The sequence below is a fragment of the Epinephelus moara genome, chromosome 16 (genome assembly GCF_006386435.1).
Source record: "Epinephelus moara isolate mb chromosome 16, YSFRI_EMoa_1.0, whole genome shotgun sequence".
Taxonomy (NCBI): domain Eukaryota; kingdom Metazoa; phylum Chordata; class Actinopteri; order Perciformes; family Serranidae; genus Epinephelus; species Epinephelus moara.
Window position 1 is genome coordinate 33,825,758 of NC_065521.1, and position 25,367 is coordinate 33,851,124.

The following is a 25,367-nucleotide window of genomic DNA, read 5'->3' on the forward strand; positions in this document are numbered from 1 at the left end:
CGATAGTCTGGCGACCTGTCCAGGGTGTACCCTGCCTCTCGCCCGATGTCAGCTGGGATAGGCTCCAGCCCCCCCGCGACCCTCAAGAGGATGAAGCGGTTAGAAGATGAATGAGTATGTAAATTACAACCGTACATAAATTGGGCGATGTCACTATGAAACAGTGGTGAGGTTTGGTTTCACACAGGACACAGACTGTCGTCTCCTGGTTGACAGTCCAGTTATGTTTGATCCATCCACCTGCGTGGTCTTTAACACTCTTTATACACATCAGTTGCTCTCATAGTGCCATACATGGGTTTAAATTAGTGTTAGTTTGCGTCTGAGAGACACTAAAGGGTGCATTTAGCATCAGAATCACATATCACATCCTTTTGCGTCGATATCACGCATGACAAAGCAACAAGACTTGACACCCAGGGAGTGAGAATGGACTGTCTCAGACTAGATATTGTCTTAGATTTTGGATATTGTAATACCCTAGGTGTTGTTTCCCTGGTTGTAAGGCTCCATTACAGTAAAGTGATGTAATTTGCCTTTATCCATTTAGTCAATATATCCACATTACTGATGATTATTTATCAAAAATGTCATTGTGTATATATTTTGTGAAAGCACCAATAGTCAACCCTACAGTATTGTGACAATATTGATAACAAGATACACCGTAATATTTTATTTTCTCCATATCACCCAGCTCTAATACAGACATAAATGTAATATATCGTTGCTGAATGCAGGAAATGTGCACCTCTATCTCAGGGGAAACGTCCTTTTATGTGGGCCACAGTTGGATTGTTCTTTTAACTGGATCTCACAACCTCTTGTCAATGGTCTTTGTCCAAACAGACGAGGCCCTCAGAAAAGTTTGACAGCCATGTGATCATGACATAACTGCACTGTTGATTGGTCAGCTCAACACTTAAAGGTTGTCTAAAGTCTGCGGATTAATCCTTAATCCAAGGGACTAGACTGAAACAAACAACCCCGCTGACCCGGTGCTGAGTTCCCATAATCGTGACTTTAACTGCACATGGCACCTCATTATTCTAGATGGCACTTTTTTTTGTCCTTGTCCCAGTACTTGAGACTTCATATACATATATATATATATAATCTAACTGTTTCTAGCAGTTTCCAATTAGAGGAAAACTAGTTTTAATCACACAATGATTTTGTGTCTATTATAATTTTACCAATATTTTATGGGTAGAAAAAAACAGATTCATCAAGTTTTTCCCTTTGTCTGTGAAAGTTAGAATTTTTTTCTTATAGTTACTTTGGTTTATAGACTTCTAGCTATTTTTTTTTTTAAAAAGCACCAGATTCAGGTCAGTCTTGGAAAAAAAGTGGATTTTTAAGTATGTAGCACCTAATAATGTGATAATTTCCTAAATTTAAAAACACTTGCACTAAATATGATTGAACATTGTAATACCTTTCAAGTGGGTCTTTTTTTTTATAAATGTAAAATGTGCAGGTACAAAATTCTAACACTGTTAGCGTCACGTAAACCTACTGAAAAACACTGACATTTGACTCTGATTTCATGTTTCAGAAATGTAAGGCTTTGTGTAGAATTTGCTATTACAACAAATAGCAAGTGGTACTTTGTCATCAGGCAACGATGCACCAAACTAAAATCCCTATCAGAGGGAAATGAACCCAGCCATACCCATGTGGATTGGTTGTTGTGTAAGGATCATCCATTAGACCAGAATGGATCTTAGATTAGACACAATCAGAAGATGACAAAAGCTGCAAAAGATGAGCAAGCGATGAAGGCAAAACTGTCGGTTCAATCTCCACAAAATGTTCTTTTTCATCTGAGTCAAAGGTGATACTCATTGAATGAAGTGTCGCCTTTGCCTCACCTGATCTTATGACTTTTCTGCCTTCAAAACGTTTTTCAAGTCGAACTTAGAATTAAGAAAAAAGTTTTCCGTAATACATTTGTATCTTTAAAAGTAGAAGCGTTTTGACTGTTACCAATCTGCTCCACCATGAACTACCATGGGTGGTCCAATCACAGATTTTCTCGTTATAAAGGGGAGCCTGACCATAAGAGTTTGAGGGCCACTGCTTTAACTCTTTTCAACACTTTTTTTTCAGAGTGTGTTTTGCACCCCTGATGATTTATGTCCTGATAAAGGCAAAGTCGGCATCACTGTGCATTGTGTATTAAATTCCCAATAATGTAATGAGGTATTAAATTATTGGTAACAATATTATTACAGTAACAATCAGGTCATTTTATTAAATTATTGGTCAAGTTATTACATTAATGGGTTTTATTACATTTTCAATCAAGTTAAGTACAAATTTTATTACATTTTCAGGAAATTATTATATTATTGGGTGCTACAAGTTTTGTGACCTACAATTTGTGTCTAGATTTACTACTTTATATTTTATATTTTTCTAATTCTGACATATATCTTTTTTTTTAATCTTTATTCTATAATTATTCTATTGCCATACAATTTGCTTTTTCTATCTGCGCTATTTGAGCTGCTGTAACATGGGAATCTCCCCGGTGTGGGATTGCTAGTTTAACTAATCTTAACATAGTTAAGCTCAGTTGATGAAGACAGTACTATAATTGGTCTGTGATCAGTTTGCGGATGTTTACAATCTAACATAACTGTATCGTGTCTGTTTTTATTTTTTTAAAAAGCTATTATTTTTATCAACTTACAAATTGGTCAATTGGAAATTAACTTTTTTAGCCACCTGCCACTGTGGCTTGTGGATTCCAAAATCTATCAGCCACTCAACAGATTACCATTGCTTTTTACCCCACTGGTGAGTAAAACAAAGCCACTTGCATATTTTACCGGCATTTTCTGGTGGTTGGTGCTAATTTCCAATCCTGTTGGTCATTGCAACACCAAGAATTTGCCCTGAAATTCATCTTAAGTTCTTCTGGTGGAGTCAGAGCTTGACCTGTGCTCTGCTGCTTGTAGCTCCTTTTCTAATGTGAGTGAAGGTGCATCTCATGGCCAGGCCAGGCCAAGCAGGTCAAGAGAGGAAGGAGGGGTTGAGTTAAAAAAAAGAAAAACCCTGGGAGAGTAGATGCTGCTGAATTGAGGGGAGGGAGATGAGGTTCGGGTTTCAGCCTTACAGGGGGTCTGGGGGAAGGACTGGTATTTTGGAATATACGAAGATCCATACAAGGCACAGTGGACATAAAACCGCGGTGCTTGCCCTGACGCGGTGGGTGCAGAGTGCCAGCTGGGGCCCCGCGTTGGATTCCACTTAGATTTTTGGAGGGTTTGACTGCATGGTGCTATAAGGCTCTGGGACCAAACACCTAACACACCACTGACTGAAAGTCTGGTCAGACCATCTCTTCACTTCTCACCCAAGCTACTGCATGTCTAATATTTAGACATGTTCAGCTTTGTGGACTCAAGGACTGTTCTGCTACTTGTAGCATCCCAAGTTGTTTTACTATCCGTGGTCAGATGTCAGGAAGAGGATGACCGTAAGTTGCACTGTTTTCCTTGATTTTTTACTTTTTACTTGCAAAAAGAAATGTGGACTGTTATTCTGATGACATTACCGACTTCTTCTTGCCTTCAAAATCATCTCTACCTGATGTTTTGGAAGGAAGGTGGAAAGTAAATCAAAACCCGGTGGTTGGTGGTTTGCTGCCATGACCAGTAACATTACATGCTATTCACAGTTATATAGTTGTAACTGTTTCTTAGAAAGTGAGTGCATAATGTTAAGCAGGCTACCTAACGTCTTTTCAAGTAATCCAGTGTATTTCTTTCTGAGGAGAGGAGAGGTGAGGCTGACAAGGCACATCTGTGAGGGATGGAGGACCAGGTGAACAAGTGTCCACTTGTCCTCACCTGGGTCCTGCTGCTCAGCCTCTCCTACTGTGTATGCTCCTACTGTAGTTCTCGTTTTCAGCTGCAGATCTGCACATAAGCCTATTGTGACCTTAAATGCCTTTGGATTACTTTTTTTGTACCGTTAAGTGGCAGAAACACTAGAGATTGTAGATTGCAAGGGTGTAGGATTTGTTACAGCATTGGAGGGGACACATATGAAACAGGGGGTTTGGGGTTTAGAAAATTTTGAGTGTCAAACACCTCCATTCTGGGGATCAATTTGCGCATTTACAGAGTAAACATCTTTAATTTTGTCAAAGTGAAAGTCCTCTGCTACTTTTCTGTTTTTATTGAGGGGGCCAGATGCATATATTCTAAATATTGAGAGGAATGTGTCCCCTGTGTCCCTCCCAAAAAAGATCTATGCCTATGGTAGATTGTGTAACAAATGAGGATTTCTTGAAAATTAATCTCAGCAAAGTCCTGTAGACAAAATGTAACCATCACCCACAGGGTTTGGCTGAGCAGATTCAGGACTTTTCATGATGTGAAGTGACAGGGTCAGACAGTGCTTGACCCCAGGCTAGCAGGCTCAAAGGGTAGCAGGAAGGAGAGGACAAGGGTCACAGCAGGGAGTCAACAGATGATGGACATATAGCTGTATTTATAGATGAACTTTACTGCTTCCAATTCCCTCTCTCATAGCATTAATCAGCTTTTAGCATTAAATTAACCCTTGACTTGTAATAAGAAAGAAGTGGTGGAGTAGAAAGCAAAGCTGCAAGGAGCCTCATTCCTAACTACACGTCTTTGTAACATGCAAGTGCTAAGAATCACTTTCACAAATATGCCTCAAAAACAAACAGCAGTTAGTAGGCCCGGCCCTGAGCTGTATACATTAAACAAATCACCCTCTCTTAATTCCCCAAAGTGTTTGCACTGGCGCTTGACACAGCTATGGGATCCAGATGGAGAAATTTAGAAGGAGCCCGTGTTTACTTAAGGCAGCAGCTTGTCAATTGGGCACAGTATCCCTGTAAGAGAGGTTCATTCATTCAAGGAGGAGAGCAGGCCTGCGGGGTTAAATATACTCAGCCAGCGACGTGAAATACCTCAACCAGGGCTTCAGACACAACTGTTAACTGTGGCTCTTGTTGACATTACATTTTATCCTGCTGTAAAAATTCTCTTTACTATAACGTAGAGCATTGTCTTGCCTTCTTGATGAGATATTTTTAAAACTAGTAGTAGTGTATTTTTGGGTCAAACCACCACCTGTTCATCAGCATCAAAGCAACAAGGCCACTTCCTCCCTATTCATTAACATGCAGTCACACTCAAACGGTTTTGTGTTTTTGAATGCCATTTTTTGTTTACTTTGCACTACTTTATGAAGGTTTTTTTGACACAGGATAACTTTTATCTTTCTCCATCCCCCTTCATTCACTAACCACTCCTCCTCCATCTTACCCCCATACTGCTATTACTCCTCCTACTTCCTTGCTGTGCCCCTTGACCCCCTTTCATCCTCTTCCCTCTCTTAAACCATCTTTTTTTATCATCTGCTTTACCCACAACACTGCATAATCCCCCAAAACCGTCTCCTATTTAATTCTCTCCTCAACCATCCTCCCTGTCTTCCTCCTCTGTCCACCTGCCACGCGCCCCCTGCTGGCCACCACAGAGGAGGCAGGTGGCTGCATCCAGGACGGCCAGCAGTATAATGATAAGGATGTGTGGAAGCCCGAGCCGTGTCGCATCTGTGTGTGCGACAGCGGAGCGGTTCTGTGTGATGAGATAATCTGCGAGGAGATCAAAGAATGCGCCAACCCTCTCATCCCATCTGGAGAGTGCTGTCCCATCTGCCCTGCTGATGCCAGTGCCCCCATTGGTTGTAATTTATTTATTCACATACCCATAAATAAATTACTCTTTTAGCTTGCGTTCATCTCACCCTGGCTAACACTTTTGAATGGGGAACTGCCTCAGGACCCAAATATCCTGCCTGATCAGGGCTGCAGCAGTCACTGATTTGATTTTAATAGTTTTGGCTGCTCTGAAACATTTCAGTTTTATGATTTAGAATCAGTCAATAATGATGTTCCCCATTCCAAAGTGGCCCTCTACATGGTGGTTTGGATGGAGACCAGATAAACAACATTATCAGGATCCTCTCAGTCCCAGTGAAGGTCTGCTCCATGTGGAGTTGGATGGATCCTGAGATGTGTTGTCTGGTTCTCACCTAAACCAGTAGAGATGCTTCTGCTCATTTTAACTCAAGACGAAGCCTTTGTTCATACTAAGCCTCAACTCAATGATTTATCTGACCCATTTGAAGGTCTTCTACAAAATTAATGTGTTTTCCTTAAAGTTTTCCTGACTTTTTATGTATAAGGCCTCATGTTAAGACTAGATAGATAAACATGTCAGAGGTCCAAGGCCTTGTAAAGAGCCACTGTATCCCTGTGATGTCCTAAGAGACCTCCTGGTATATGAGAATTATTTGACTGATTATATATAACATTAAGGAGACAATACATACAGGTGTTTTTATATTTAAAGTAAGAGTAATATTGCAAATCACAACTTTTGCTGACATCTGACTTCCTGCTCAAATTTGGATCACCCAGGCCATCAGATATAGAATAAGTTTAAGGTTACAGTCAACATAAATTCATTCCCTTAAATTTTGCCAGGCTTTATCCAATAAGCTAAGCTAGGCTGCTACAGCTTGCTTAACTCTTACTTACTTTCATATTTAGCGTTAATGACTGGATCGAAATCTACTCTCATCTCCTAGTCCTTGCTTGCTTCTGCTTCATCCCTCTCGAAATTACATTTCACCATTAATATAATCTGGATGGGTTCTTTCCCTTGGGTTTGGTGAATGGTGTTTGATCACTTTAGCATCATTAGATTTCCTTGCAGGTCTCCTTTCCTACGAATCACAAACTAGGATTCAAATCAGTGAAAATGTTTTTACTTACTTGTACACTTTTAATGTTTTGTTCTCTTTTTCCTCCTCCTTCACACGTCTGTCTGCAACATCAGAGACTATTGGTGCAAAGGTGAGGCAGTGGGTTATGGGAAAATACTGATATCCATTCACTCAATGAGTAACAGTATGGAAATATCTGTGGCATCAAGTAGTTTGTTTTTTGATAAAGTGTTTCAGGCCACTGACATCATTTTTGTCTTTTATCGATCAGGGCCAGAAAGGTGAACCAGGAGATATTGCAGATGTAAGTATGAATCCTTTAGAGTTGGTCATACTGAAGTAATTTCTCACTGTACAAGAGACTTCCACTCTGACCTGTTTTATACACATACGTATTATTAGCCTGTGTGTTAATTCATCTCAGAGAACAAACTATCAAACAGACCCTTTCTTCCTCTGTTAATTTTATTTATACTGAACAATTACACAGTTTTGGGACCGTTCAGTGTCCAACAATGTGCCCATTCATGCTAGTGTTATTCACCTACACAATACACATATTTCTCAAGATCTTGCTTTGATGATTTTGACATTTCTCTGTGGATATGACATTATCTTCTTACACTGAGAAAGTATCCATCATTTTTTATTCTTCCATAATCTTTTTCCCAAGATTTAAAGATTTTGGATCATTACAGGAGCAATTTCTCGCTCATAAGAGGCTAACTACAATGTCCAACAATCCCTCAATGAACTCTCTATCACACGAGGAAAAACCCCACATTCCTTGGACATAATGAACCCAATCAAATCCTCTTAGATCCTCTCAGCAACTTTGCTGCAAGTGCACATGTCAGGTGAACAAAGTCAGCCAAACCAGAGGTTAAGAGGAGGTTATGTTTTTAACAAAACTTGTCCCTGTCAAACGAAATCCTCATCAGATTGTGTTTTTAGCCTGATTTCCACCTCCTACAAAGCAGGAATGTTCAGGAAGTAAGACAACTGGACAAAACGAGAAAGATTGACCTTGTAATAAAGAGGCATTGACACAAGCTTTCTTTTTACCTTTGTGCAGGTTGTAGGACCACAAGGACCACCAGGCCCTATGGTAAATATTTTTCATTTTTACTAATTTTAGTGAGATTTTTAAAATTATCTTAATTACATTCAGTCTGCACTTGTGCAGTGAGGATGTTTATTAATAGACAATAATAGTATTTACTTTGAACAGGAGTTTTATCCATCTCGGGAATCTTACTGAGACAAATATCTTTGTTTTTGCAGGGCCCCCCAGGTGAACAGGGATCACGCGGAGAAGCTGGCGCCAAGGGTGATAAGGTGAGCAACAGCACATTGTGTCACAAAAACCACCCCCCCCCCCCCCCCCACCAATCTGCTCAGTGCAGCACTCAGAAGAAACTGTTCAGCATTAGGCTGCCAAATACTGGGTCAAACAACAGCAGTTCTAATCACTATAATAACTGAACTGACAGACTTCTGTTGTAGTTTGACTTTACAGTGTACCTGCTCAAGGTTGAAACATCCAAATCATCATGCAACAGATACGAGCTTTTCCATACAAATGTTTTGTAGGTGCGAACAAAAGAGCAGTTATTATTTCTGACCTGAAATCTCGGAGAAAATCACCCTGTCTCTTTTTCCCTAGGGAAATCCAGGACCTCGTGGAAGAGACGGTGAGCCCGGCACCCCTGGAAACCCCGGACCCCCCGGCCCACCTGGCCCACCTGGACTTGGAGGGGTGAGTCTGAGTGCACCTCTGTAACACATGGCACAAACAACAGTTGGACATAAACTCATCTTCTTTTCTCAGATTTAAGTTTCAAGTTCTTGATTATCATGTGCACAATTACAGAGGCAGTGTGGATAATGACAATGAAAATCTTGGATCAAATATGTATTACAAAAGAAAATCACGCAAGTAAAAGCAAAATGAGATCTGTAAACAGAAATAAAATATAGATAAAGGAATATAAATGTGTGTAGACAGTATTTGCAAATGAATAAACTGAATGTAAACAGGACTGTGGTAAACGTATATATGCATAATGAGAAGTAATGAATACACAGAGGCATAAACAGTTTGTAAAACAGTAAGTAGAGTACATCAGGTCTTACTCCCACACTCCTATATCTATACTTTACTCCTAATCATAGCACACTGTGATAGAATTGTTTGGCTAAGCATTTAAAACAGAGGTATAAATACTCACTTAAAGATGACTTGGAGGTAAATTGTTCACATAAATCACAGACATAATCAGTGTCTTTACCATCACTACATCCATTGTTTGCTCTATTTGCCAAGTGCAGGATAAATTGAACCAGTGAATGACTGTTTGTGCTTTGAGACTTTGCTTTGGCTACATTTGACTTGATCCATACATTAATTTTTCATTCAAAGAAAGAAGAGAGACTATGAATACACACTAGAGACCCACTGTCCTGGATGGACCGCAGCATTCTTGTATAGCATGCTTTCACAGAGACATTAAGGGTGAAAATGATGCTTATCTTTAGCAGGGAGCAGGCGAATCTTTTCCTCCTGTTTTCTTTCATGCTAACTGAAGCACCATTACACTCATTAATTCGCTTAATGTTGTTCACTTGCTGCTGTGTATAATGGCCCACTTAGCTCGGGCAGCTCAGGCAGGATAAACTACATTAACTGAATCTCAGTCTCTGTCTGTTTTGTGCTTTCACAGAACTTTGCTGCTCAGATGGCTGGAGGTTTTGATGAGAAGGCTGGAGGTGCTCAGATGGGTGTGATGCAGGGACCAATGGTGAGTAGCACAATGTACAGGAAGAGTTTATGTGCTTCATGTGTTTATCTCTTACAATGACACAACATCATGACTGACACTTAGCTTGTCTCAGTGTTACTGCTGAGGATAAGTGGTAAAAAATAAAATGTGAATGTTCATGAGATGGTTGCAATGCTGCCACCATGTGGCCAGCAGTTTTACTCTAACAGAGATTTTAGTTGACTTTTTTTTTAAATCAGATTCCTCCCTGATGTTAACACTGAACTGGAGCAGAATTTTACTCTTCTTTAAAAGGACTATGATCCACATTAAAATCTGCTTTAAAAGCCATTTTAAAATATATAGCATATCTTAAAATTCCTTAGAAATATGTTTTGCAGAGGTTTTGTAGGAGGGATATTGTATGGGGATCGCAACTTCAAATTGAAGAGATAAGTTTTCAAAAATCTTCTGAGCTCAAAATGGAGTTAGGTTTACATTTTTTCCATCACTCTCAATATGTAAAAAAAAAATCAAGCTATTTATTTAATTAATTCGTCACACTGTGTGGTATTTATGAAATCAGGTGAACTTACTCTGTGTTTCTCTTTCAGGGTCCTATGGGTCCTCGTGGTCCCCCTGGACCTAGTGGAGCTCCTGTAAGTACATTCATTACAGCACAACATCATTATGAGATTATTTATCATAATCAAACAGCCAATGTGGAAATATACTGTATAGTGAGGAATTCTTGCTATGACTTAATAAATCCCTCATACTTTGCTTTGTTATTTGCACCTATAGGGGCCACAGGGTTTCCAAGGAGCCCCTGGTGAGGCTGGAGAGCCTGGTCCAGCTGTAAGTATTAACACATATCCGAGAATGCACCCCTTCGCTTCACAGACTGACTTTAAAATGCTGTAATGTAAAGGGGTTCACCAACATTATCAAACAGTATCATGAGCGTATTTAAGTTCATCTCTCTCACAGTAAAAATTATTGATGTTGTCACAAAATTTGAACTGTAGCTGCAAATTTAGTTTAACAAAATGGGCGGTTATGAAGGCGATGTTTGCATTTTGCAGCACAAAAGTCTTTCTTATTGTCTTTGGAGCAACTGTCACTAATGAATTACCTTTGTTTTTACAATAGGGATCAATGGGACCTCGTGGACCACCCGGACCCTCTGGAAAACCTGGAAGTGATGTAAGAGTCGAGACTTTATCTTCATATATAACCCACAGCTCAGTAAAACACAAGCACAAAACTAAAGCAAACCATAATGTTTATTAACGGAATGAAATATTTCACAGTAAAAAAAACGTTTTATCGTCATATGTCCCAAATAACAATGCAACTATTTCACTTTTTTGTCATACCATTATCTCACAGTGATGTTCCAATCAAACATATAAGCAACTTTTTATGGAGCTCCCTACACTCATATGTACCACCAGGGGGCACTGTATGTCTCTTAACAATACTGATGATGACTTCACAAAACACAGGCTGCATCATGCTTATCTTTGCAGTGAAGTGCAGTGCAGCTGATCAAGCAGGCACTGTCCACTGCTTTCATAAATAACCATTCTACTTCCTGTTTGTTTCCAGGGTGAATCTGGAAAACCTGGCAAACCTGGAGACCGTGGACCTGCAGGGCCTCAGGTGAAAAACTCCAGGATTACACCACTTCACAGTCAAGAGAAGAAAATAGAGCGTAAATAAGTAATAGTTTTAGTGTGTAAATATATTATGCTTTTGTATCTTAGGGAGCTCGTGGATTCCCTGGAACTCCTGGACTTCCTGGAATCAAAGGACACAGAGTGAGTGAACCTTGCAACTCATGCTTGTGCATTACACCTGAGGACTGACTGATGTGTGAGGTCTTGATGAGTCCTGTCTGTGCTTCTCTTTAGGGTCATCCTGGTCTGGATGGAGCTAAGGGAGAAACTGGTGCCGCAGGAGCCAAGGTAAGACCACCACATGGATTTTGTCGTTACAATATAACCAGATTTTAATTGCTTAGCAGTTGTTTCTATCCTTTTCTGCTCACATCTTCTAATTGTCTGATCTCTGTTCCCATCAGGGTGAGGGTGGTGCTGCCGGAGAGAATGGAGCCCCTGGACCCATGGTGAGTCTCCAGTGCTTTATCTGGTCTGCCATAAAATAGTTACAGAGTGGGATGCTCGGGAATATAAATAAGAGGTTTGTAAATTCAAGCTGTATGTTTCATAATAATCAAGATAAACTGACTGGTATCTTCTGCTGCAGGGCCCACGTGGTCTGCCTGGTGAGAGAGGACGTTCTGGAGCTGCTGGAGCCGCAGTGAGTAACAAACTCATGTCTGCTTCAATCCACAGTGTCAATATGTTTCTAGTTTTCTGTATAATGTTTGTTAAAACTTTAAGGACTCTTCATCACAGTGTACACAACTGACTGTCCTGTCTTTCTGCTCCTCAGGGTGCCCGCGGAAATGATGGCTTGCCTGGTCCTGCTGGTCCACCTGTGAGTATTATCATCATTAATTTGCATCCAATAGATGTTCGTCTTTGGTAATGTTTATAATAATTTTTGTTTTTTATTTAACTTTGTTTATTGTGATTTCTGATAAGCGGTATAATACTGTTTGACATATTCAGTGACATTATTTACACAATAAAGACAAAAAACAGAATGTAGTGATGATAACAAATAATAAAAGCAGCAAACCCTCAAAGGTCAATTAAATTATATGACATATTACAGAACAGCAGGTCATTGAATTTTCTTTGCTCATAATGTTTTATAGTATTATTGCCTTTGATAACACAGCACCAAAGTGATGAGAAATTAAGCTGCAGATTTTTTAACTTCAGTTTTTACTGATGATTTCAACATGTAAAAACATATAAAACTCCCAAAAAACAAACAAAAAGATTTCATTAAGTAGTTGCCTTTTAAACGTTCATCCATTCTCTGTTTCATCAACTAAATCCGGTTTCCTTTCTGTAGTTTTCGTCGCTGAATTGTAGAGCTGCAACAATTATTTGATTTGTTTTCCACTATTAAATTAATCACTAACTAATCTGATGAAAGCCAAAATTCCAGCTTTTAAATGTGAATATTTTCCAGTTTCTTTACTCCTATATGACAGTAAACTGAATATTTTTGGGTTGTGGACAAAACAAGACATTTGAGGACATCATCTTGGGCTTTTGGAAACACTAATCAACATTTTTCTCCATTTTCTGACATTTTATAGACCAACCAATTAACCAATAATTCAAAAAATATAATTAACAGATTAATCGACAGTGGAAATAATCATTAGTTACAGCCCTGCTGTTTTGGGAAGGGAATGATGTGTGTTTCTCCTACTTTATTTCCAATCTGTGCATCTTGCAATCTCAAACAACGTTTCAGTTTTTCTATTATGTAGATTTCCTCTGCTGTCTCTATGTATTGTTCCTGGGTAGGAGGTTCCTAACCTGTAGATTTGTGTTCTGTCTACAGGGGCCTGTTGGTCCTGCAGGAGCTCCGGGTTTCCCAGGATCTCCAGGAGCCAAGGTTTGTACAGATCATACCATCATAAACTAGATTTTTTTTGTAGCAGACCCAAACATAAAGCAGTAACAGCCTTGTGAATGTCACTTGAACTATTTGTGGTAATTGCACCTCTTGGTTGCCTGGTTCTTGTGGTAACTGTTTTTTTCATACACAAATGATTTGCTTCAGTAGTGTATTCTACAAACTACTCTACAATCTTCTCAAGAAAGAAAAAGATGCTTCAAGAGTCATATTCTGTTGGCTTAATTAAAATAAAGGTCATGTTCCTTTAATATACATGGGACTCTTATATGGATGGACAGAACAGGTGCAAAACACACCATTATCTTCAGCTGTGCTATACAGAGGTTCAAGTGTTGGATTCACAGGTAAACGAAATGTTTTTCTACCTGCTGCTGAGAAATTAAATGTGTGCTGTCCTGTCAGGGAGAAGCTGGTCCTACTGGAGCCCGTGGAGCTGAAGGAGCACAGGGACCCCGTGGTGAGGCTGGTACCCCAGGATCTCCTGGACCTGCCGGAGCATCGGTTTGTTTATTTTGATTTACTGCAGAGTTATTATAGTTTTGTATCTTTTAAATTAGGTTTCATTGTAATTTCATTTTTTAATGTTGGTTCTCAATTCAGTTTAGTTTCAGTTAGTTTCCATTTCAGTTTTAGTTTTTTTGTTTTAATATAGTTATTAAAAGTTTTGGTATTTGAAGGCAATAACTCACAGTCATGTCTAATACCCTTGCAACATACAGCAGTACAATTCTTACACTGTGCTGGTTATTTATGGACTTACTGTCTCCACAGTATGATGCATTGCTTCTTCTTCTCTGTCTGTGTAGGGTAACCCTGGTACTGATGGTATCCCTGGAGCTAAAGGATCTGCTGTAAGTTCACTCTTTGTTTATACATGGTTTTTGCGTCCTCCATCACTTAATGTTTCTTTATAATTCATAATATTACTGTTTTACTTTATTCTGATATTTGGTTATTTCTCTCTTCCTTGAAGGGTGCTGCTGGTATTGCTGGTGCTCCTGGATTCCCCGGCCCCCGTGGCCCACCTGGACCACAGGGAGCTACAGGACCTCTGGGGCCAAAGGGACAGTCTGTGAGTCACTTGGGAATAATCTAAAACTCTGTGAAACCTCAGTATTTGTTTGTGGTATGATTGTTTATTGTTGTGTCTTACTTCTCTCTTGTCTAGGGAGACCCTGGTCTGCCTGGGTTCAAAGGTGAAGCTGGACCCAAGGGAGACCTTGTGAGTTGTTTCCACCTTTTGACCATATATGGCATAACAACTGTGAAGCATCTTGTAGAATTAAACTGAAGAGAAAAATTACTTACATATCTTAATTCTTTCAGGGCCCTGCTGGTCCCCAAGGCGCCCCTGGCCCTGCCGGCGAGGAAGGAAAGAGAGGTGCCAGAGGAGAGCCTGGAGCTGCTGGACCACTCGGACCTCCAGGAGAGAGAGTAAGTTGTCAGGGTGTGCAATAACATCAGTAAAAGGTGACATGACAAACTTTCCTTTTAATGCACAGTCTAACTAAATTCATCTCTGTGACCCTTTTCAGGGAGCTCCTGGTAACCGTGGTTTCCCAGGTCAGGATGGTGTTGCTGGTGCTAAGGTGGGTGCTGACTGTAGCTCACTGACAACATGAACTTCATTTGCAGCACAAGAAAAATGATCAAAAATTAGCCGTCATATTTCCACCAGATTGATACTTAATTAGCTGATCTTATCCTCTTCAGGGTGTTCCTGGTGAACGTGGTTCTCCTGGTGCTGCTGGGCCCAAAGGTGCTTCTGGAGACCCTGGACGCACAGGAGAGTCAGGCCTTCCTGGAGCCAGAGTGAGTCAGAACAGTCAGACAGAGTTGCTCACACGTCTCAAACCAGATTGTGGTTGGTTTGATGTGGCAGATGTTATTTCATTTTGTTGAGATTCATCCCACTTCTTGACTGATGCTGATGATCTTGTGTGTCTGTTTCAGGGTCTCACTGGTCGTCCTGGAGACGCTGGTCCTCAAGGCAAAGTTGGACCCTCTGTAAGTACAATATTAATCCTTAGATGTCACTTCAAGTCATGCTTAGAAAAGGATGCAACATTTCACTTCTTAAATGATACAAAGCATTTTAAAACATCTTAAGAAAAATAAAGAAGCACATCCTCACTAGTAGCAGTTTGATTGTCATTGTCATAATTTATCAGCTAATCAACTAATGCAAATTCCACCAATGCCCAGGAATTCTACGTGACTTTGCAATTTTTTTTCCAATCCCTGCAACTTTTCCACAAATTTGACCAGTCATTGTAGTTTCCCACGAGTTTCATCAATCATAACAGCCCCCATGCGTAATGTCACCAAACCAACCAAATTTCCTTGTCTCTGGTTGTGAAGATGCGGACATGTGCGTCACGAATGTCTCACATGTACCAACCCCAGTTTTTCTGCACAAAAGCAGGGGTAAACTGTTTTGGACCACGTGCAAAGTTGTGGTGGAACACAAGCAAAAGTCATCGACTGAAAAAAAAATTCTACCACAAAACACACCCAGAGAAAGGCTGTAATGAGTTGACAACAGACACGATAAATCACTATGACAGAGGCTTTTGCATCTAGATTTACTGCACGCATTGAAAAACATCAGGAGAGTTTGAGTAAATATGCAGGTTAGTGGTAACGCTAGTGTTAGTATAGATAACAGACTCAGAACAGTGTGAGTTTATTCTCATTGGAACAAGTTGCTTTCAGTTTTTAATGAATTATACAAAAACTATTTTTGCAACTTTCACTTGCTCCTGCAAAGTCATGGCAAGAAAACACCTCAAAACACTGCATCATGCCTCACAATATTTTAGTAAAGCTGCTGTTTGCCTGATGAAGGTCTAGTCACTGAAACGTTAAAGCATTAAAACAATGATTTTTGCAAGTTAGACAGTGTGTGGAAGTCTTTTCTACAAGTGAAGCTGCTGTGAAATCAGGCACTCTAGACCACAACAGTCTGTCCCCAAAAAAGAGGCTGCGAAATCCTGGAGCATATAGCAGCAAAGTGCACAAAAAGTAAAATTTACTTTCAAGGTTAGAGACTTCAAAATGGGAAAAAAAATAAAGCAGATGACGCATTCAAAGTGGCTTCCCAGCAGCGTTTTAAACAGATCATCACTTAAGATGTGACAACACTACTTCCCATGTGCTCACAAACACAGGAAAAACATCAGTCAGGTGGCACAGCACATCAGAGAGTCAGTTCCTTTACATCTTCAATACATGGAGACCACACTTTAGTAAACGTGTCACAGGACCAGCTCAATATTACATAGTTAATATCTGTTATCTCGGTGCTGAATTCCTACTTTGTGCCTTTGACAGGGTGCCCCTGGTGAAGATGGTCGCCCCGGTCCACCTGGTCCTCAGGGAGCCCGCGGACAGCCAGGAGTGATGGGATTCCCTGGACCAAAGGGAGCCAATGTGAGTTTTTACAAAAGTAGAGTACAGACAGATCAGTAATACAGTGTTTCAGCAGCCACATATCACCACTAGTACTAGCACTGTTGATCACCTTGTAGCATTCAAAGCTGAAGAGACTTTCTAAGGATCATTCACTGTGATTTCTCCTCAACAGGGTGAACCTGGAAAGACAGGAGAGAAGGGTCTTGTGGGTCGTCCTGGTCTGAGAGTGAGTATATTGTCTCCATAAATACTTCACTCACAAATGGATTCATTATTTTTCTGTCTCTGGATCAGTTTCCATAATTTAAATACCCCTCTCTGAACAGGGTCTGCCTGGAAAAGATGGTGAGACTGGTGCTGCTGGACCTTCTGGCCCCGCTGTGAGTATTTCACTGTAATTAAATGTTGAGAGATACAGCTGACACACTCAGCTGCTCTTTGTGTCCTTGACTGATCATTACCTGTGTTTGGGTTCATCATAGGGACCTGCTGGAGAGAGAGGAGAGCAAGGACAGCCTGGACCCTCTGGCTTCCAGGTGAGTTTATTTTCTCATCAAATATCAGATACACCAGCCTGGGAATGAGAAAAATCAATAATATATTGGTATGATTCAGATTCTGTAACGAGGAGGAGGAAAACTAGTTGCAGTTGTTTCCTGTTATCCCCATGTTTCAAGTTTGTGGACTAATATCCAAGTATCCATTCATTATAAACCTACACCTGTCAACACCCCAAATAATAAATAGAATTACTTTGTTAGCAACTGCATTAGTTTTGTTTTAATATTAGTGTGGACAAATATGAAATGGAGGGGCATTTGGTGGTCCTCCATCAGACAATTCTGAGCACTTAATTTCACACTTAATTTCTTGCATTGTGGTTGACTTTTATGCACCAAATTGTGCCTTTTCTGCGTCAATTTACGATTTATGATATTTATCCTAAATATTGAGGGGGTAGATGTCCCATGCATCCCCCAAAAAATCTACTCAATCTCTCAATCTAGCTCAATCAAGAACTAATCTGAATCTAGGTTTCCTAAAAAAAAATACATTGCGAAGGCAAATTGTTTTGGAAAAAAACACTTGCTACAGACCACCAAAAAGTAGCACAATTTAACATGAAATGGAGAAAAAAAAATGTTTCTAGTGAAAACTGGGACCTTGTACATCTTCAAATACACTCTACCTTTTATATATATGTATATTTCAGTTTCTAAATGTACTGATACTGTCAGTCTAATTATTTGAATTACCGAAGGGATGCTATATTTGACCTTTTTTTAAATGATTTTTTATTTATTATTTTTTCCTCTTTGCCCATTTTGTTGTGAGGTTATATTGTCATATCATCATATTTCCATGTGTGTTATTTGCATGTATTAAATAAATAAAAGTAAAAGCATTACAGTGTGTTGGACAGACAGTTATTCAGGAAACAGAGTTGGGTCAGATTACCTTGAAATGTAGTCAGTCACTAAAAACAAATTACGTTGCAATTTTTGTAAATAAATGTAAATGTAAAAATGTAAAAAAAAATATATATATATAATCTGACCTAGAAACTTTTTGATCACTTCAAAATCAGACATTGAAAATATTGCACCTTATACTTGCACACAGCCATAAAAATTTGAGTTCCACTAATTCTTTTCTCTTAAAACATCTCAAAACTATTTCAATGCAAATAAAATGCATTTTGCACAGAGCATTGGCTATCAATAACAATTGTAATTTCAAATTTGCCATACTTTAAAGATGTAATCAAAAATGTAATCAGGTAATCCTTGACAATGTAACTATAATTTATTACACATTTTTAAAATGTAATCTTTGCTGATTATAGTTACTTATTTTTTGTTTTGTTTTTTGTTATGTAATCCTGATTACATGTAACCTGTTACTAACCAACCTTGTCAACCCTGTGACATCACATAATTAATCCCTCTGCTGTTGTTGGACAGGGTCTGCCTGGACCATCTGGTGCCCCAGGAGAGGCTGGAAAACCTGGAGACCAGGTGAGTGCAAATAAGTAATGAACCTGTTACTCTGGATTTGTTGCACGTGTGTGTCTGTGGTTGTTGACAGGCTTCTTCAACCCTGTGGACACAAATGACAAGTATCTTGTAAGAGCTTGTATAGAGCTACCTAAGTATCCAAACCACTCCTGAAAATACCAGCAGATGTAGAAATAAAGGGAGAGAAAAACTGAAAGATGAGCTGAAACAGTCTCTGGTTCAAGACGGTAAAAATAACTTGATTTATTTCTGTAGCAGAGAAGCCACTTAAATATTCTGATGCTAATGAATAATGTTAATCACCAACTGGCTGTTAAACACACTCATCAGTCATTTTAAAACATTAAATTTTAACTTAAAATTACTTAGCAATCCTGCAAACATACCAGGGCTGTACAGTGTATCATTTTTATTGAGTTTTTTTATTTTAGTTGAAAGAGGGTATCAGTAGAAAATTGCACTGTCAGCATCATTCTTTTTTTTAATGTATGCCTTTTTTCAGTACAAAGTTCAATTTCTTCAATAAAAATGTTGGAATTATTTTTTCTTTTCTTTTTTCAACAAGCAATTATTTGTATTTTAGCAGTATACTGAAAGCAGCAGAAAAGCAGAACTGAGTGAACTTGCACTTTATCACATAAATTCACATTACAAATTTTACTCATATCATGCAGTCCCCATACATCCATGGCGCAACTCCAAAACATAGAACAGGAATAAGATCTTCATCTAGTGTTCTTAGTTAACATATGGTCCCTAGCCTCTATTCTTTTTTTTTTTTTTTTAATTCTATTTCATATTTTATTAAAGTATTTTAGTCATAGTATATAATTTGACCTTTAATTGTATTTTTTTTGCACCTGCCACATTTGTTTTTGTGATTTATGTGAAGTGGCTCCTGTAACAACATTTTACCTTTTGGATTAATAAAATATTTATCTTTGTAACACAATACAAACTGTTTGCCATGCTTAAACATGAGTACTGTTCTGCAGTACAGTTGTGTAAAAGCTGCAGAATGTTTTCTGAGCCCAGACAAATAACTTTCATTACATTGGAACACTGAGTTAAGGTTATATTTAGATTAATTGTCTTGCCTTTTGATATTAGGACTAACAATGAAAGCTTAGAAGTTTAGATGTTTGTAATAATTTGCTTTTCTCTCTGTACAGGGAGTTTCTGGAGAGGCTGGAGCACCTGGTGCTGTTGGACCCAGAGTAAGTTTCCATGTTAAAGCCTCATGTTTTCATTTCCAGTAAATACACACAGTCAATTATGACTGATCTACTGCTCTGCATATTTTTACATATGACTCAACAAGCACTCCTCACAACACATACCTGAGTTGATTCAGTGTCTTCTTGCCTCCTAACAGGGTGAGCGTGGTTTCCCTGGTGAGAGAGGTGGTGCTGGAGCTCAGGGTCTGCAGGGACCTCGTGGACTTCCTGGAACACCTGGAAGTGATGGACCTAAGGTCAGTGGATGACTTTGAGGCGGTTTTTAGATTAGAATTTTTCTGCCTTTCTTAGATGTCAGTGAGAATCATATTTATTAGGCTATACAAGAGCAGCTCCCTTACAGCTGTTTCAACAATTCACCATGTCTGATGTGCAGTTTGAAAGAACTTGTACATGAATCTGAGGAGACTGGATTTATGTTTGTAATTTTATTACATATCTGTTACGTTTATCACCCAATCGGTTCAGCTGTAAGGAACATACAGCCCAGTCTTACAAAAGTTATCATAATGTCGAGAATTGGGTTTCAAATGTCAGATTATTGATTTTCTGTGTTGAGACATAATCTTTCAAGCAAGAATCACCATGCATCAGAGTTAAATTTTTCCCCCACCCCAAATTTCTTGGCGGAATGACTAGTTTCCTCATTGTTCTTGAAAGGCTGAATTTCAATTGCACCTTACTGTTGCTAATTCAAGGATAAAAAGAACAAACAATTGATATTCTTTTAGCCACTCAGGATTGTCCTAAGATATCCTTGTCTAACTGACTTCCTGGCGTCTCTGCTGGTTGCCTGGCTACCTGACGTGACAGCAAGACTCCAGGAAGTTACTGCTTCCAGCCAAGAAATAGTCTGGCACGTAACTCCCTGTCAAACACAAAGTGTTGTTTTAACGCTTTAGTTTTTGTATGGATTAAACAAACAAGACATTAATTAGTGAGCTTTGCCTGCTGGTAGGCAGGTTTGTTACCTTTTGACAGAGCTAGGCAAACTGTGTCTGTCTCCAGTCTTTATGCTAAGATAAGCTAACCAGCTGCTGATTGTAGTTTCATATTTACCGTACAAACATAAGAATGGTTTAGACCGTAACAAAAAAGCGCATTTCCCAAAATGTCAAACTATTGTTTGAAATTAAATGCAGTGAAGCTGTGAAGACGTCTCTGCTCTAGACATGTTTAATATGAACCTGCAGCTTTGGTCAAGCTCTCATTTTCAGGGAAATTACAACATATGTTAGATGAACAGTGAAACTTTATCAGGATATATTTAAGGCTTTTCACAATATTTATAGAATAATGTATAATCAAAGGACTAGCATGCCCACACTGAAGGGCAGTATATTTCTGTCAAAGCCTGAAACAAGTCCAAGACGAACTCGGACTTGGTTTGACAAACTCAGTAGGAATTCTGTCTATCTCCAAACCTGTTCCAAACCCAATGCAGTTAATGCAAACACTCTGCTTCGGTGCTGCTGCTGAAACATGCAGACAACCCTCTTTACACTGCCCCCTCCATTTCCTTTTGTCATTTGGACAACAACCTGAAAGGCGACATAGTGAGGAAGTGGATATCCACACTAAGGTTCAGTTAGTTCACAGGAAACTAAATCCACACTAAGGTTCAGTTAGTTCACAGGAAACTAATAGACATCAAATAATCTGACTGACGAGTTATCTCCTGATTGTTATTCAGGGAGCTATTGGACCAGCTGGCGCTCCTGGATCCCAGGGACCCCCTGGCCTGCAGGGTATGCCTGGAGAGAGAGGAACCGGTGGCATCCCAGGACCCAAGGGAGACAGAGTGAGTAGAAGATTCTGTTGAAAGCTGTGAAAATGGACTTCTGTTGTAATATTATGGATTATTTCTTGAGTTGAATCGCACATACAGTATAACAGAGCAAAAGTAATGACCGAAAGCCTTGTAGTTTCACCAGTGATTAACAAGAAACGTTCTTTTTCAGGGTGATAACGGACAGAAAGGACCTGAGGGAGCTCCTGGAAAGGACGGTAGCAGAGTGAGTACAAAATAAATCTCTTTGTTGACGGTCATCAAAGAAACAAACAAAAAAACATACAGTGAAACCCAAAGTCTCTATAATGTGTTTCCATGCTCTTTTCTTTCCTCAGGGTCTGACTGGTCCCATTGGTCCTCCTGGCCCAGCTGGACCCAACGGCGCCAAGGTAAGAAATACAGTGCTACACTTTGGATCATTAAAGGAAATTATATCAATTAAGCTGAATGATTTTGTTTGGTTTGACTGACTGGTTCTCTCCTGTCCAGGGAGAGACTGGACCCACTGGTGTTTCTGGTGCTCCTGGCGCTCGTGGTGCTCCTGTAAGTACTTCTTTTGGTGTCACGTGCACATAGTATGCAGGATACACCACAAACTGATCAGCTGGTGTGTGTGTGTGTGTGACGTATGTTCTTAATTTGTGCATATGATAAAATAAAACAAATGAGTAGAAATACAGCAACATAAGAAAGTTTGATGCTACTGCCCTTAAATTAATTAAATTAACATTACAATAATCTCCCCTCCTGGGAGACTGTACCCGGTGGCAGACAGAATCGTTTAGTGAAAACTAGGATCATAGTGAACCAATCACCAACGTCGATGGTGTCACTATTCTATAGCCATTACATTATGCAATCAACATTTACTCCATAATAATAAGTTAAAGCAAAAACAGTCTATTTCCATTTTAATATTATCATATATTTTCAAATGTTTTCTCCTTTTTCTAAATGAACAAAAAACAGTAAAGCTAGTGTCAAAGAAGACATTTTAAAATAACTGATGATAAAAACAGCATCAGTATCTCATCCTACGCTCGCCATTACCAACAGTCTCTTCTGTCCTCCTGCAGGGTGACCGTGGTGAGGGCGGACCTCCTGGGCCTGCTGGATTTGCTGGACCTCCTGTAAGTAAAGTCACCACAGAAATGACATAACTGAAACATGAAATGTTTTTAATATAATAACATTACTGTTCTGTTTACAATCTCCAGGGTGCAGATGGTCAGCCTGGTGCTAAGGGAGAGCTTGGTGAGAGTGGACAGAAGGGAGAAGCTGGTTCTCCTGGACCTCAGGGACCATCTGGAGCTCCTGGACCTGTGGTGGGTACTTATATATTCACATAAGGTGTCACATCTCTGTATAGTTACAGTGCTTTAAAATCACTCTGGTTTAATATCAACATTAATTATTGTTCTTCTCTTCCAGGGACCTACTGGTGTAACTGGACCTAAAGGAGCACGTGGTGCTCAGGGAGCTTCTGTAAGTAACGCCTATCTAACTGAAATGGAAGAAGTCTCTGTCTGTATGTTTGTCCTATAATTTTCATGACAATCGTTCCTCGGACCGACTTACTGGATGTATTGCTGAGGGCTCAAGGTAGTGCGGTGTTGGGTGTGAGCTCTTGAGAGCTATGGGACACATTTATAGAGTGCTGCAGGGATGAGTGCTAAAACCCAGAAATGATTTAGCTGGTTTGCTCTCCTGTTTCTCTCGTCTTGAAGGCAGTGGGTTTTGGGTGAGAATAACACAAGCTTAAGAGACTTTCATGTTTTGTTGTATGACATAAAATACGAAACCAAATACCCCATTTGTAAATTTTGAAGCTTTTAAGTGTCTTAAAAAGGCAGTTGCTAACAAGTGGCTGAATGACACTAAAAAGGCTGTCAGGAACATTAAATGTCATCATGCCGAACACGGCTTTATAACCTTGTTGTTGTGGCAATGCTGAAGTCATGCACACCTCAAAAAGTATTAAAGTGGTGTCTATTTGTTAAGATTATCTTGCTGAACAAAACATGTGACTATCATATAATTTTGTTGCCACTGAGCTTCATTTCTGCAGTTATACAAAATCTAATGGAAAAATCCCATTGGCTTTTTTTATTGAGGGAACCAGGCAGATGAAAACTTCAGGGTTGGCCTACAAAAAATGTAATCCCAGCAGTACTCTATTAGTAGTGTGTTATGTACACACTGTGTAGTATATTAAGGGGAAGCCATATTAACTGTTACACCTTGAACAGCAGTTTCGCTCTCTGTTGCTCACTACAGTACATCAGCAACAGAAGAATGAAGAGACTGGAGATGTTACAATGAAGCAAACTCAAACTTTCAAGCATCAGTGATGGATCTTGACATGTGTACTCAAGCATTGCTAGGGGACGCAACTACCAGTATGACATGGCAGGTTTATTGATCAGGACAACAGGAAGCACAGTTTTGAGTGTGAAGTTTTTTGGATGAGCGATTCTTGAGAAAGCTACAGTGCCAATAATGGAGGCCGAGCAATCAGCCTGTTTAGAACAGGCAGGTTTTAAATGGGCACTACGCTATTAGTGACTTAATTACATGAACTTAATCGCACAATACTTCTGCTGAATGCAGCTACAGATATTATGTATTACAATACATATACAGTGCACTTCAAAGTTCTAGACCTTGACTGATTCGCTCATTGATTCATTCATTAATTTACTGACTGATTTAAGAGATAAGTGGTGTAGTGTAGTGTAGTGATAAGACAATTGACAAAAAATAATCACCAAATATTCTGATAATGTGTTAGTCATTTGATTTATTTTTCAAGCAAAAACATCAAACATTCACTAATTCTCTCGTTCTAACCTCTCAGTTGTAATTACTTTTTTTGTCTCATGTAATCTTAAACAGTAATATTTGGGTACTAGACTGTTGGTTGGACCAAACAATCCATTTGAACCTGGAAATTCTAACCAGTATTTTATACTATTTTCGGACATTTTATTGACCGTGCAGTCAATCATGAACAGTAAGAGTGATCAGCAGTTTAACTGATATGGAAATAATCATCAGGTGCAGCTCTAAAGGAATTTATAAACATATACAGAAAAAATACAACATATATAATGTCAGGGGTAGCTATGTTGAATATAACAAAGACAGTAATGCTGACATAGACTAATTTACATACAATATATTTCTATTTTGATCCTTTAAGAATATCACCAGAGCTAGCCTCCCTAACAATGTGAGCTCCAATAGTGAGGAGCAGGTGCCTCTGATTTCAGTCAGATGACATTTATTTGCATGAGCTAATATCAGGCCCACAGCAGTAACAGTTTCTGTCTCATCCTAAGCTCTCAGATACGATAAGAGAAACCTGAGCACCAAAAGCAAAAAATGATGTTGATGTCAGATAAATATAAGACAACCAGCTGTACCCAAAACTGGCAGCATAGCAGGCCATTTCCAGACAGCAGCAGACATTTTGACTCATAGCAGGAAGAAACAGTTGTTACAGCAATAACATTAGTGACTGTTCCATTTCATTCAGGTGTCCCAGTTAAATGTGATAGTGTGATAGTGAGCCCATATGCACAATACCAAGAGCCTGAAGCCAAAGCAGCTAAATGGAATTCAGCTCTCATTCATTACTATTAATTACAGTTATGCTTTTCCTACAGAATGCGGACCTTTTGCATTCAAGTGAATCTCTGTTACAAGTTCTCTGCTGAACAAGTTCATGCAATGCTGATTAACTCTATAGCTAAACAAAAGAATTGACGTGCTCGACTCACCGTCTGAAAAA

The 25,367-nt window shown here is 39.3% G+C and overlaps 1 protein-coding gene across 2 annotated transcripts in view; it reads left to right on the forward strand.

The window, feature by feature from the left end:
• Nucleotides 1-3,177: 3,177 nt before the first annotated feature.
• The window catches only part of col2a1a (collagen, type II, alpha 1a), a 29,259-nt gene continuing 7,069 nt past the window's right edge, over nucleotides 3,178-25,367 (forward strand). The window contains exons 1-40 of one of the 2 annotated variants that reach the window (XM_050065354.1): nucleotides 3,178-3,487; nucleotides 5,527-5,733; nucleotides 6,894-6,910; nucleotides 7,052-7,084; nucleotides 7,856-7,888; nucleotides 8,065-8,118; nucleotides 8,447-8,539; nucleotides 9,504-9,581; nucleotides 10,157-10,201; nucleotides 10,347-10,400; nucleotides 10,695-10,748; nucleotides 11,154-11,207; nucleotides 11,312-11,365; nucleotides 11,459-11,512; nucleotides 11,629-11,673; nucleotides 11,814-11,867; nucleotides 12,003-12,047; nucleotides 13,035-13,088; nucleotides 13,515-13,613; nucleotides 13,919-13,963; nucleotides 14,086-14,184; nucleotides 14,281-14,334; nucleotides 14,439-14,546; nucleotides 14,648-14,701; nucleotides 14,826-14,924; nucleotides 15,066-15,119; nucleotides 16,446-16,544; nucleotides 16,699-16,752; nucleotides 16,853-16,906; nucleotides 17,009-17,062; nucleotides 18,491-18,544; nucleotides 19,717-19,761; nucleotides 19,920-20,018; nucleotides 21,476-21,583; nucleotides 21,744-21,797; nucleotides 21,910-21,963; nucleotides 22,064-22,117; nucleotides 22,651-22,704; nucleotides 22,792-22,899; nucleotides 23,006-23,059. In XM_050065354.1, the coding sequence (XP_049921311.1) occupies nucleotides 3,394-3,487; nucleotides 5,527-5,733; nucleotides 6,894-6,910; nucleotides 7,052-7,084; nucleotides 7,856-7,888; nucleotides 8,065-8,118; nucleotides 8,447-8,539; nucleotides 9,504-9,581; nucleotides 10,157-10,201; nucleotides 10,347-10,400; nucleotides 10,695-10,748; nucleotides 11,154-11,207; nucleotides 11,312-11,365; nucleotides 11,459-11,512; nucleotides 11,629-11,673; nucleotides 11,814-11,867; nucleotides 12,003-12,047; nucleotides 13,035-13,088; nucleotides 13,515-13,613; nucleotides 13,919-13,963; nucleotides 14,086-14,184; nucleotides 14,281-14,334; nucleotides 14,439-14,546; nucleotides 14,648-14,701; nucleotides 14,826-14,924; nucleotides 15,066-15,119; nucleotides 16,446-16,544; nucleotides 16,699-16,752; nucleotides 16,853-16,906; nucleotides 17,009-17,062; nucleotides 18,491-18,544; nucleotides 19,717-19,761; nucleotides 19,920-20,018; nucleotides 21,476-21,583; nucleotides 21,744-21,797; nucleotides 21,910-21,963; nucleotides 22,064-22,117; nucleotides 22,651-22,704; nucleotides 22,792-22,899; nucleotides 23,006-23,059 (2,679 nt within the window). In that variant the 5' untranslated portion in view covers nucleotides 3,178-3,393. The remainder of the gene's footprint in view (nucleotides 3,488-5,526; nucleotides 5,734-6,893; nucleotides 6,911-7,051; nucleotides 7,085-7,855; nucleotides 7,889-8,064; nucleotides 8,119-8,446; nucleotides 8,540-9,503; nucleotides 9,582-10,156; nucleotides 10,202-10,346; nucleotides 10,401-10,694; nucleotides 10,749-11,153; nucleotides 11,208-11,311; nucleotides 11,366-11,458; nucleotides 11,513-11,628; nucleotides 11,674-11,813; nucleotides 11,868-12,002; nucleotides 12,048-13,034; nucleotides 13,089-13,514; nucleotides 13,614-13,918; nucleotides 13,964-14,085; nucleotides 14,185-14,280; nucleotides 14,335-14,438; nucleotides 14,547-14,647; nucleotides 14,702-14,825; nucleotides 14,925-15,065; nucleotides 15,120-16,445; nucleotides 16,545-16,698; nucleotides 16,753-16,852; nucleotides 16,907-17,008; nucleotides 17,063-18,490; nucleotides 18,545-19,716; nucleotides 19,762-19,919; nucleotides 20,019-21,475; nucleotides 21,584-21,743; nucleotides 21,798-21,909; nucleotides 21,964-22,063; nucleotides 22,118-22,650; nucleotides 22,705-22,791; nucleotides 22,900-23,005; nucleotides 23,060-25,367) is intronic. The other variant, XM_050065355.1, reaches the window with a different exon arrangement.